Source organism: Sus scrofa, chromosome 7 (assembly GCF_000003025.6).
Source record: "Sus scrofa isolate TJ Tabasco breed Duroc chromosome 7, Sscrofa11.1, whole genome shotgun sequence".
Taxonomy (NCBI): domain Eukaryota; kingdom Metazoa; phylum Chordata; class Mammalia; order Artiodactyla; family Suidae; genus Sus; species Sus scrofa.
Window position 1 is genome coordinate 20,829,492 of NC_010449.5, and position 14,082 is coordinate 20,843,573.

A 14,082-nucleotide genomic window follows, 5' to 3' on the forward strand; every position below is an offset into this window, starting at 1 on the left:
AATTCCGCCTTCAGTGTTGATTCAAATCCTTCTCCTAAGACTTCTGCTTTCTGGACATACATTTTTTTTTTTTTTAGAAGTAAATGTTTTATTCTTCCAACTAAATTCCAGTACTACAAGAGTAGTAAAACAATGATACACTGGGGGGGGGGGGGGAATGCAGCAGTAAACGTTTGTTAAAAAGACTGAGAGAATAAATAAAAGCTACCAAAAAAAAAAAGGAAATCATATAAACCCATTCTGAAACCCCAAGAAAAGTCCTGGAATACAGAAATGCCCTCCTTCTTCACTATTTCACAGGAAGCTCTGTAGGTTATTTGCTTAATAATGTCCTGGGATTACATTCTAAATTATTAATAACTGGTTACATCTTGGTTTTAGCGCACAATTAAAATCACACTAACTTCATCTGAAGTGTTATTCTACAGTTTTATTTACACAACCAGTGAAGGGCCTGTTCTTAGAATACCAGCTTTAATCCTTTTCAAACATATTAATATAAGAAGCCAAATTGCCATGATACAGCAAATGAGGCCACTGGCATTAACACAGGTAGCAAATGTCCACATCCAGGTGGTATTGACATCGTGGAAATTTCCAAAACCTGTTGCTGCCTAAGAGTGGTTGCCACTGACAAAAGCTTGAAATAACCTGTATTCACAGGGGGTATTGGCATTGCTGCATGGTCATAATTGGGACCTCTTGCAACAACTCAACAAGGAAGAAGGCAGCCCACAAATGCAGAAAACGTGATTCATGAAACATAACTAGCAGGCTGCTCTCCATAGCATCACAATATTTGATCATGCGTAAACTTCACAAATGCATCATACTGTTCTGCACGTTTTGTGTTTAATATTTCCTCATACTTTTCTCGAACTTTCTCTTCACGTTCTTTCAATAAATGTTCACAGATCATCCCAACCTGCTGTAGAGTGAATAAGGGCTGTTCTTTTTTTAATGGTGAGGATGTTGCTGATGGAACCCCTGGTGAAGCTGGTCCACTGAGGAGAACTGCATGTGGCTGCGCTTCAGAAGTACAGCATGGATCCGACAGTTGGAAACTCGTTTCTAAATGTCTTTTCTTCTGCATGCACTTACACTCTTGTTTTATGTTGTGCATATGTTGTTTTATGTTGTACTCATGTTTTATTTTTCAGTTTATTTTCTGGCATTAAGTTCTGGTGGGTAATGCAGAAGAACTGTTTTGGCTTTGGTAACTATCTTGAAGGTAAAACAGTTTAGCTAAGCTGACATCTGAGAGGTCATCTTCAATATCTGAATTAAGAGGAGCACTTACTTTGAAGCAGTCTCAAAGTTAAATGTGTGCTAAAATCACCTGAAAGATTTTTAAAAACAGATTGCTGGTCCCCAACTCACAGTTTCTGATTCGCTAGATGTGGAGTAGGACCACTCATTTGCATTTCTAAATTATCAAGTAAATGCTGATGCTTCTGGTCAGGGGACCACACTTGGAGAACTGTGCTTGAAATTACAACTTGAAGTTTCCCTGAAATGATACTACCAAGTTGCTGCAAATGACGAATGTGAAAACGAAAAATAACATTGAGGTTTAAACTGGAAGTGATGAGTCCAGAAACCTGGCACCTCCTTTTGGTGCAGCCGCTAAAGGGCGGAAAGAATAACCAGGGCCCTCCATGCCCGCCTCTGCCGGCATCCATGCCCCTTCACGTAGGGTCTCTCATTGGGTCGTGGCCCCCAGCCTCGCGTCAGCCTCTTTTTCCAAAACCCCACTTTTTGCATGCGTCATTTTAAGCCACCTCTGCTCCATGGGGGTAGCTGATACACTGCAAAAAAAAAATAATAATAAAAAAAATTTCTTTTTGTTTTGTTTAGGGGCGCACCTGTGGCATACGGAATTTCCCAGGCTAGGGGTCGAATTGGAGCTACAGCTGCCGGCCTACACCACAGCCGCAGCCACGGCCACGGCCACAGCCACAGCTACAGCCACGTTGGATCCGAACCACGTCTGCGACCTACACCACAGCTCGTGGCAAGACCAGATTCTTAACCCACTGAGCGAGGCCACATCCTCAGAGATACTAGTCGGGTTCGTTACGGCTGAGGCCGAACCTACCCCGCAAACTTCTACCCACTGCTTGCGCCGTGGCCGCCCGTGGCCGCCCCCTGCTGGTACTCAGACTCCGCTGCTCCAGTCTTTGTCTTCAAGCTGCCCCTGGACACTGGAGAGTCCCAACAGTTATAAAAACGGAGAACCGAGCCCTTTGAAGACCGAGAAGCAAAGCAGCAACGCTCTGTGCATTTTTTCCTCCTCTCCTGACTTTTTGGAGCCGGCACTTTCCCTCATAACTCATCCCCAGGACACCGTCCTTTCGCTACCCCTATTTATTGTCAGTACATTTCTAGGGCACTTTGTGTCAGGACTAGAGGCGTGTGTGTGTGTGTGTGTGTGTGTGTGTGTGTGTGTGTGTGTGAATTATTGTTATTTCCTACTTGAATGGCTATTTGTGCTTTAAATTTCATCTTCAGTGCACAAGGGCCTGTGTCCATTTGGCTACAGAAGACATGGAGCCCACAGTACTCTTAGAGGCTCACAAAAATAGTTAATTTCTTTTAAAATCAGGATAAAAATGACATTCGAATATATAATATTAACATTTTAATGTTTATATGACTTTAAGAATGTTATTATTTCTGTTATTATTTTTATGGAGGAGAGGGCCCAGGAAGGCAAGAGTGCATAGAGCCCAGAAAAGACAATGCAGTCTTGGATGCAGGGAGTACACATCCATCCTCAGGCATTTTTATTTACAAAAAAAAAAAAAATTGGGGAGTTCCCATTGTGGCTCAGCTGGTAACAAAACCAACAAGTATCCATGTGGATGCAAGTTCGATCCCTGGCTCCGCTCAGTGGGTTAAGGATCCGGCATTGCCGTGGGCTGCGGCATTGGTTGCAGATGAGGCTCAGATATGTCCTTGCAGTGGCCGTGGTGTAGACTGGTAGCTGCAGCTGCGATTAGTCCCCCAGCCTGGGAACTTACATATGCCACAGATGAGGTCCCCCTAAAAAAAAGTGTTTTGGGTGTTTGTTTGTTTGTTTTAATTTTGTGGGGTTTTTTTTTTTTTTTTTGCCATACACCCAGATACACTTCCAAGTGCTTTCCAGATTGTTTAACCTCTTTAATCCTCATTACATATCTGTGAATGTTATTTGTTATTCCCAATTTACCCAGATATATCGTCACTCATAGCTTAAAATGATTTATCCAATATTATCAATTAGGAAATGACAAAGGGGGTTCTGACTGCAGCAGTTTACCTCCAGGGTCCCTGCTCTAAGCCGCTGACCTAGAGACATTATCTGTGATAGCTCTAAGCAATTGGAATCAATCACAGCAGGTAAAATTTAGAATAAACTAGCCAGGCTGCAGCGAGACCTCTTCTTGACTTAGGCTTTAAAGATTTGAATAAACACTTACTATGGTTTCTGACTACTCAAGAATTAGGATCCGCTTAGCCCCTCTTAAGCTGCCTGCCCCAAACCAAGACCCAACCTTTCTTTCTTCTTTCTTTTCTGTTTTTTTATTTTTTTAATTTTGTTTTGGAGAATCATCTTCAATCTATTTTTGCTCATTAACATGAATTTTGCAATACTTTACCAAAAATTGAGTGGAGTTTTGTGGCATAACATTTAGGTTATTTTGGAGCTTATTAACATGTTAGCATATTGAGTCATCACAAAACATTAACAAAGCATTTTGTATATCTACCTCAATTTTTTTTCAATCTACCTCTTAATTTAGAGGCATCTTGTTTGGTATCCTTCAATAGTATTTTACAGTTTTATTCATACAGATCTGGACTATTTCTTCTTCCACCCAGAATCATTAGACTGTGTTGTACTGTTATAAATTATGTGTAGTTTTTGTTTTGTTTTGGTTTTTGATTTGGGGGTGGTTTTTTTGTTTGTTTGTTGTTTTTGTTTTTGTTTTTGGCCTTGCCCAAGGCATGTTGAAGTTACTAAGCCACAGCAGCTACACTAGCCACTGCAGTGACAACACTGGATCCCCAACCTGCTGTGGCACAAAAAAATTCATCTTCAGGTTCTTTACATATCTTTTGGAGGTAGCTACTTTCCCTTTTTTATTCCTACAATTTATTCACACACACAGACTTTTTTCCCTAATTAATTTTTCTGAATGTTTGTTTATTGTTACTAGGCTTTTTAAAGAACTAGCTTGTAGTTTATGGAGCATCTTCATTTATTTCTCTTTAATTTTTTTTTGTTTTTAATTTCAAAGTTGGCATATTTAGAACAACATGTCAATGTACAAATCCATGAGAATCTAGAAACAATGAGATCTAATAAGAGTTCATTAGGGTTGTAGATATATGAGCACCACATCAAAAGTCATGTTATGCATTAGCACTGGACTATCTGGAATTGAAATGGAAAAATCAGACATCATTCACAACAGTACAACACATTCTAAGAATTCTAAAGCCAATTTGTTCTACTTTGGTTCCTTGTTCTTTTTCTAGCTTTTTTTTGGTTGAATACCTAGATTGCATATCTCTAGTGTTTCTTGTTCCTATTAATGCATTTAATGTTATATAATTCCCTTTTAGTACTACTTCAGACACATCCAACTTTTCATATGTATTATTCTCATTCATATTTATCTCATACTTTTACATAATTTTCCTTATGGTACTCATTCTAATCCATGGTATTTAGAAGTGTGCTTTTAGTTTCCAAGCATATGGGAAAATTGTTTTATTTTTACAACCTGTTTTAAAAAAAAAGTCTTTCTATAGCTTTTTAATTAGATTATAATAAATGAGTGCTTTATATATGAAATTGATTCTTTGGTGTCCATTGTGACTTTTTCTGAAATCAGTGTTGAATTTTTAAATTGTTAAATGTGTGCTTTTAAAAATCGGACATTCTATGTTAAGTGCAGGAATCACAGGTAGATCAACTTTGTGGATTGTTCTGTCCAAACCTTCTATAACCATACACATTTTTCTTTGTTTATGTGAATTTCTAAGAGTAGTACAACAAAAACTTGTCTTATAGTTGTAAACATGAAATTCTCCTAATTCTACAAGTTATGGCCATAGGTAGTTAGCGGTGGTGTGGCCATGTACATACAAGACCCAAATGCTTTCTCTTATAAGTAGATTTTTACTTTATCATTATGGTATATAGCTCTTTTTTTATTTCTAGAAATTCAATATATGCAGGGTTTTTTGTTTTTTGAGGTTTTTTTTTTTTTTTTTTTTTTTTGGCCTGCCCCATGGCATGTGGAAGTTCACAGGCTAAGAATCAAACTGGTGGCATAGCGGTGACCCCAGCAGTGACAACACTTGGTCCTTCACCAGCTGTGCCACAAGAGAACTCCTAGAAGTTCTATTTTTTAATTTTTTTAAATTAGTCTGGTTTTGACTGTCCCGTGTTTCTTGATTGTATTATGGCTCTTTTATTTCTCTAAACGTTCAGTAAATAGTTATTTTATATTCTCTGATAATTTCAATATCTGAAATTCTTTCTTATTTGGAAGCCTGATCCTCCACAGTGTTTGTTTTCCTCTTCCATTTGATAACATTTATTATAAGCTTATATTTGGACACCCCAAGTTCTTAGTAGAGTGCCTGGCATGTAATGAGTGCTTGAAAAATAATTGCTGAATAAATAAATCACAAATAATTTGTATGGATCTAGAAAGCTGGTTCAAAATGCTTCCATCCTGAAAGGGTTTACTTTTACCTCATAAGGCACTAGGAGGCGCTATAAACCTGCATCACTAATTTCAAGAAGCATTCATTGAAACCCCAGACTCCATGTAAATATTTAAATCACTGAGGCAGTTTCTTCTCCCCTTCTCTACACAGCCTGGCAGAGACAAACAGGTTTTCTTCTTGGGAATCTTCCCTGAATTACCTTTTCTGTAGCCTACCCTCTTTCAAAAGGTCCTGACTTTATGCTGTCTCCAGTTCCATGTAAGGGCCTAGAATCCTTTTCCCCAAGGAGTAGATATTAATTGATGAAGTTCAGAATTTTGATGATGATATTTGCCCCAGGGAACCCATTCTAGTGTATTTATCACTCTAGTTTCAGCTTCTAGGTTTTGCTATTTGGGGAGAGTTTGGGAAATTTTCTTGGTTTCTTATTATGTGGGAATGTTGTCCTAGTACTGCAGTTTACCCAGGCCTTAGGTGTTTTGCTTCAGAAGGGCTTTCCTTCCAGAATGTTTGTCATCTGTATTGACAGCAAAAGTTCTTAAAGTGTCCGTCTTTATCCCTACAAATACTTTAGTTAACATTTGTCTGATATTAATATTGCTATATTTCTCTCTCCTCGTAAATATTCCCCAGGCACATATTACCCTCATTCTTATTTTTCATCTATTGTTATTATTTGAATCAATGTATGATTTGTTTTCAACACAAATAAGAGGAGCATTTTCTAAAGTACATTTTTATTACACATATTATTTTGCTTCTATATATACATATAAAAAAAAAAGGGCAAATATCAGAGTTCCCACCATGGTACAATGGGTTAAAAATCTGACTGCAGTGGCTTGGGTGGCTGCAGAGGTATGGGTTTGATCCCCCAGCCTGGCACTGTGGGTTGAAGATCTGCCATTGCAGAAGCTGTGGGGCTCAGATTCAATCCCTGATCCAGGAATTTCCATATGCTGTGGATGTGGCTTTAAAGTAAATTTTATTTAAAAAAGTAAACACGATAAGAGATAAAATACTCTACACATTCCAGAACTCTAGGTAACACTTTTCAGAGAATGGCAAGGAAAATCTAGAAAAGTTCCATGTGATGGCAATCACATAGGAAAATAAATAAGAATATATTTTGTTTAATAACAACTTTTATTTTGGAGTTATGTTTTATGTAAACCTTTAAAAAATCACTGTTTTGTGGACAGTTGAGAATTTATATGGGGAAATCTAATTAATTAAAAGCATTTAAATTTATAATTCTGTGGTCCAGGTGACATCTTTCAACTAATTGTCAAATGCTCACAGCCTCAGAGAAGCATAGAGCAATTAGGATTCAAGATCTTTGCCTAGACAGGAGTTCCCATTGTGAGTCAGTGGATTAAGAATGCAACTAGTACCCTTGTGTGGCTCAGTGGGTTAAGAACTCGAATGCCTATCATGTCACTTATTTATGGAATCTAAAATATGGAACAGATGATCCTATGTTAAAAAAAAAAAAAAAAAACAAAAAAAACAGAGCATGGCCAAGAAGAGCAGACTTGGGGTTGGGGGGAGGTGAGGCTGTGGGAGGGATGGGCATTTTGGGGGTGTTGGGGAAGCAAACTGTCATATCTGGAATGGATGGGCAACGGGCTCCTACTGTAGAGCACAGGGAAATGTATGGTTGGTCGCTCCTTATTTACCTATGACAAGGGCAGACACAGATCCTCCAAATTCCCATTCTTTGTCTCAAAAATGATTAGCTGAACTGCTTGTTCCCCACTGATCATCGGAACAACATTTTTGTCAATCACAATTTAGTTACATTTGCTCCATCTCCAGGCCTCTCAACTTTCACCCAGTCTCAGCCTGAACCCCCTTACAACCCTTTTTAAGGGTCGATTCTGATAGTTAGCTGACCTCAGGGGAAAATATTGGTTTTTTTTTTTCTTCTTTCTTTTTATTATAGTTGATTTACAATGTTGTATCAATTTCTGCTGTACAGCAAAATGACCCATATTATCCTCTATCATGTTCTATCACAAATGATTGGATTTCATTCCTGTGCTATACAGCAGGTATTCTCTGTTTTACTACCATGCAATCAAGCCAAATTTTTTATCTAACTTTCCTCTAGTACTCAATTCTTTCTAGTCTTGTTTACTGATTCCCTATAAAGAAAATCTCATTTGCTTAATCCTGAGAAGCTTACACATTTTATGCCCCGGTCCCCCTCCCTCTGTTGCAATAGTCCCTTTCACCTTCTATCAATAATCTTTTAAAAAAGAAAAAAAAAAAAAAACTCTCCTTACCAAGTCTGGATCTGTTCTTCATTTAAAATAACTTTTATGCTATTTGCTCTGTACACCCCCGTGTAGGTTTCTATTAAATTCACGTAGGCATGGAAGGAACACTCAAGTTTGGCTCAGTCCCCACCACTCTCCTATATTATATAGATCTCACCTATATAGATATTGGATCATCTGTTCATGATTAACACATTTAAATTGGTTGCTTGGTCCCTTTGGCCCATGGTTTAAATCCTATAAACCCAATAACTACACTTTTTTACATTTGTGGGCCAAATGGTCAAATGTTATTGACTTGATGCTCTTATTATCCATATTTTTACAGAGCCATACTTGGATGCTTCCCATGCACAGTAAATCCAATCCCACTGACCCAATCCACTGATGCAAGTTTGTGGTGAAGGAAAGTACAGTTATTACAGGGAACTAAGCAAGGAGAATGGCCAGCTCGGGCTCAAAATATCCAAAACAAGAGTTCCCTTCATGGCTAGGCAGGTTAAAAACCCAACATAGTGTCTGTGAGGCTATGGGTTTGATCCCTGGCCTCACTTAGTGGGTTAAGGATCTGGCATTGCCTTGAGATATGGGATAGGTCACAGATGCCAGTCGGATCTGGCATTGCTATGGCTGTGGCATAGGCTGGCAGCTGCAGCTCCCATTCAGCCCCTAGCATAGGAATGTTTTTACATGCTGAGCGCAGCCATTAAAAAAATAATAATAAAAGGAAAAAAATTCTTGATGGCTTTCAGGGAAGGGGGTTGAAAGGCAGTGTGAGGGGTAAACCTCTCTGTTTGGCATCAAGGTGAGTTTCAAGCAATATCAACCATCTGGTTTCAATAGGTCTGGGGTCTAATTTTTAATCTGCTTCCTATACAAACAGCTTAGGAATGTGTGTCGGGCCTTAGTCTATATCTTTGAAGGAATGATGTGTTCTGTGATTCTGCTATAGAGTATTTATATTCTAAATTTTACCAGTTTTCCAGCCAAACAACTATTCTTTCTTTCCACATCTTCACATTTCCTAATCACTAACTCTTGCACCAGCCTTTTAAGACCCAATGGAGGCCTAAGAGACTAAAGCAAAAGCCTTTTAGTTCAGAGGACGCAAACATAGGGGTTTGTATATGGTTTCGGTATTTGGCTTGAATTAGAAATATATCAGACTACAAAGGTTTTGTAGTTGTAGGCAATGTGATTTAGTCACAGAATGAACACATACATTTGGACAAAAAGGCGTCCTTTTCAGGTTGAAATCTCATAGAGAGGCTGAAATATGAGTAAATTTAGACAAGTCATCAAATCTAAAATGATTGAATATTGATTTACCTTTAAAGATTTCAACTTCAGGAGTTTCATCGTGGCACAGAGGAAACGAATCCAACTAGTATCCATGAGGATGCAGGTTCAACCCCTGACCTTGTTCAGTGGGTCCGGGATCCAGCATTGCTGTGTGCTGAGGCATCAGTCACAGACGTGGCCAAGATCTGGCGTTTCTGTGGCTGTGGTATCGGCTGGCATCTATAGCTCCTGTTCCAGCCCAAGCCTGAGAACCTCCAGAGGCCTCAGATGCAGTCCTTAAAAAAAAAAAAAAAAAAAAAAAAAAAAAAAAAAGGAAAATATAGATTTCACCTTTACTTATAATGGAAATATATCAAACTCTCAACTAGTGAATTAATAAGGAGGTGGCATGGTAATGCTAATATAAGCTTAAAAAAATAATGGCAATCACTGGATCCCTCTCTCTATGGTTTCCTTTCTTTATACACTTTTTGTCTCTCCAAAATACTATCCTTTCCTCTTTAAATAAATTTTCTTTTTAACCCTACTCTCCCCTCTGCCTCTCCTTCCGTCATGAGTTTTTTTGTTGGTTTTTTTTTTTTTTTTTTTTTTTTTGTCTTTTTAGGGCTGCACCCACTGCATATGGAGGTTCCCAGGCTCGAGGTCGAATTGGAGCTGTAGCCGCTGTCCTACACCATAGCCACGGCAAAGTCAGATCCGAGCTGCGTCTGTGACTTACACCACAGCTCATGTGTTTACACCACAGCTCATGGCAACACCAGATCCTTAACCCACTGAGTGAGGCCAGGGATCGAACCCACAACCTCATTGTTCCTAGTCGGATTCATTTCCACTGCTCTACGACCAGAACTCCACCATCATGTCTTTTTTTCTTACTACCTTTGCCACTTTTCCATCAATCCAGTTTTAATTTTATTTATTTTTCTTTCCATGGGTTAGGTATATGTAGAATCAAAGCTTTGTTTTTACTTTTAATAATCTCAGTTATTAAAAAATGCTTTATTGCCCGTGCTTCCAGAATTGGGAAACCACAACAAACTTTTTTTTTTTTTTTTAAACTCTAAAACAGTCCACCAGTGCAGCTGGAGTCTTCTTAGGAAGGGTTCGGATTCAAGCCAGACTGCCTAAATCATTATCTTAGCTCCATGATTTACATATTATTGGATCTGGGGAAAGACACGTTGTCCCAGGTTCTCTTTGTAAGGGCGGCCGAAAGGACAAGACCCGAGATCAGGCATAAAAGACTTTATTTGCAGGGTATACTACCGGGCTGATTCACAAAGGAGGTCAGCAGTCAGCCTGTTGGGGGAGGGAGATCAGACGTGAGTGCCAAGAAAGGAGGTTTCTGTGCAGAAGCTGATTGGCCATTTCTTATGTTAAAATAGGGTGAAAAGGAAGAGACCAATCTGTGTACTTTCAACAAACTATGTAAATAGGGTGAAAAGAGGAACAGACCAATCAGCTTGGGAGACTTGTTAGTGGGATATGAGCAGAGGTTTAGACACTCTCCTGGGTGAGGTAGTTTTTAAGATTGAGTCACATGATTTGGGGGATGACTTAGTCCTGTCTTAGTTACGTTTCTCCAGAGCAGGGCGAGAGCTTGGAGTCAGGTTTCGTTTTTCTTTTTTTCCTGAGGTGAACCTAACACTCTTGTTTACTTTTTTTTTTTTTAATGGAAAAAGAAAAGAAATAATCAGGTAGGGGTCTATGATTAATTAAATGAATGCAAATAAAGTATGTTGGCTTTATTCAGCACATTGCTACACTGGCTAAACTGGGAATAAGGAAGAAATCAAGAAGTTGAATTCTCCTCAATACGGAAGTGAGAGAAACCAATTAACTATTTTGTGAAAAAGAAAGATAAGATTGAGTAAGCACAGGAGTGTGCCCTTGTTGGTTGCTTGCCTGCTACATGCAGCTTCCTGCTCTGGATTTACTGCACACGCGGGAAGCCTGGGAAGGGTTAGGGATAAAGTCAGCTTCAGGGAGGACACTTCTCTGCAGAAAGGAAAAATGGCTGCGCAGGAGATAGATGGATCCCAGGCTGAGCAAATGTAATCTGTTCCCTGTGGAGATAACTTCAAGATAAAAGATGTATCCTGCTAGGATAAAAGAGAGAGAGTATTTCTCATTCTTGAGATCAAAGATACACTAGCAGAAAGGTTCCTCAGGGGTCTGAGAAAGGAGGGACCAGACCACAGTACCTCCTGACAACTTCTCCGAGAACCTTGTGTTAAATCCATCCTGCCAAAGCCAGAGGAAGCAAGAGCATTGTCCAGTAGAAGGCCTCAGCTCATGGTAACACCAGATCCTTAAGCCACTGGGGCGAGGGATGGAACCTGTGTCCTCAGGGATTCTAAGCAGAGTCGATTCCACTGAGCCAGGACCGGAAAATCCCCTCCACCTCCACCCTAAATGATTTAAAAGGCCTCGCAAGGACATGTTGCTCTCTTCCTCTCTTGCTTCTTTCTCTGTCTGTCTTTATATCTCCCTTTCTCCCTCCCCACCCCACCCCGCCTGTTTTTGTATTTTCTATGCACCTTCTTCTCTCTCTTCTCTCTTTAAATAATTACCTCACTACCTTCAGTCTCTTTGTCAAATTCTTTCTCCAAAAGGGACAAAGATCTGAGGACCTACATCAGGTGGTTAGCGTTCAACATTCTCACCAACAGCCACCGGAGAACAATGGTAATGGCAGAATTATCTGCTCAGAAGCCAGTTTCAGCCAAAGATGATGGTGGTGATAATAAAATTAAAGTAAAAGTGTTAAAGGCCAACCTGCTAACTTTTATTCTTTTATTTTTTTAATTCTTTTCAGTAGGTAGAATGAAGAACTTTCTTATCCGCGCTTGCAGTTAAAAGGAGTGATTTGATCCTCCGTTATGAAGGACATGTGGGTCACGAAATTCTATTCTTATCTCCCTTCAAGGGATGTAATTTTATTTATGTAATTTTATTTCCTGCTATATTTGTGTGTTTTGTGTGCTGTGGGAAACGCTGTCTTTGGTATTTTCTGTACCACCGCAGATCGCCTATTCTCTATTTTTCCTTTCCCTATTAGATTCAAATGTAAAGACAGAGCTTTTCCAGGACCTGAAAAGGAGGTTTAGAAGTCGGAGAGGTACTCGGGCAACTAGCTTTGCTTCCTTTGCAAGTCAAAGCTCTGGAAAGTCATATTTTTTAAAACTGACAAACTAAACGGAATTGTTATAAAACAGTGATAAGATTAAAGAAGCTGGCTTGATTGGTGGAAAATTGACTCAGGAGACCAATGGGAGAGTAGCTCGTTTGCATGCAGCCTGTGACAAACGAACGAATCAGCAGTTTGGAAACCAAGTCTTCATTTGCATAAATCTGTCTACAAATAGGCAGGATCCAGCAGCACAGCCACCATTTTCTTTTCTCTTCAGAGAAAGGGCAGGTAAAATGCCTGAACCAACGAAATCTGCTCCAGCCCCGAAGAAGGGCTCCAAGAAAGCCGTGACCAAGGCGCAGAAAAAAGATGGCAAGAAGCGCAAGCGCAGCCGCAAGGAGAGCTACTCCGTGTACGTGTACAAGGTGCTGAAGCAGGTCCACCCCGACACCGGCATCTCGTCCAAGGCCATGGGCATCATGAACTCCTTCGTCAACGACATCTTCGAGCGCATCGCGGGTGAGGCCTCGCGGCTGGCGCATTACAACAAGCGTCGACCATCACGTCCCGGGAGATCCAGACGGCCGTGCGGCTGCTGCTGCCCGGGGAGTTGGCCAAGCACGCCGTGTCTGAGGGCACCAAGGCCGTTACCAAGTACACCAGCTCCAAGTAAATTTATTTCTAGGCACTGTCAAACCCAAAGGCTCTTTTCAGAGCCACCTCACGTTTTCACAATCTGAGTTGTTCACTAGGACTTTTTAGTTCCTAGAAACTGCATTTAACTCGTGTGAAGGTGGTACTTTAGGAAACACTTTGAAAGTTAACTGTTTTTGTGGTACATCTACTTAACTGTTGTGGTTATGGACAACCGTCCTGTGTACAGGACTCCAGAAACTTTAGCAAGTGGGAGCTAGTAACTGCCTAGGTTTAACCCCAACCTTTGGAACTCTAGATTACCTTTAAAATTTGTACAGGGTGCTCTCTGTGCAAATAGCGGCGCTTTGTGAAGTCTGGTTTTCCGTTTTATGTAAAGCGCCTCCCTATAGTATTTGAGAAGCCATAGTTAGATTTTGAAATCCTGCTCTCTAAAAACTACATCCTCTGTGATGCTGCAGGACCGCGCCCAAGTTCTTTTGGGTGGAATTCCTTTTCTCACTCTTTTAAGCCCTTTTTTACCTAGGTCTTTCAAGTCAACTAAATTTTTAAAAGGCTCTCATCATTGGACTTTTTCTAAATATACAATCTTCTCCCTACTTCCCTGACTCGTTTTACAAAGCGGACCTGCAAAATTCACAGAATTCTATGTTCAGAATAAACAGTTTTAATATTGTGGTCACATAAAATAATCTGCAGCCTCCTATTAGCCCCTATCACTGTCAAGCTCCCTTCCTAGACCAGGGCCTTATTCTTCCTCCAGCTTTCCTGTTCTGTTTATGTGCTTCACAGCCTTTGGATGATTCCCCCCCTCCCCCCAAACTTGATAAAATCTGAAATCTGCTATAGGGAGTTCCCCTTGTGGCTTATCAGGGTTATGAACTCGATTAGTATCCATGAGGACTCGGGTTTGATCCCTGGCTCTGCTCAGTGGGTTAAGGATCCAGCGTTGTGGTGAGCCCTGGTGTAGGCCGGCATCTGTAG

At 40.1% G+C, this 14,082-nt stretch overlaps 1 protein-coding gene across 1 annotated transcript; it reads left to right on the plus strand.

The window, feature by feature from the left end:
* LOC100156127 (histone H2B type 1-M) lies at positions 12,694–13,168 on the plus strand. Its single transcript, XM_001927939.5, is given in 2 exon segments — positions 12,694–12,996; positions 12,999–13,168. Coding segments are annotated over 2 exon segments (378 nt in total). The 5' UTR covers positions 12,694–12,737; the 3' UTR covers positions 13,118–13,168.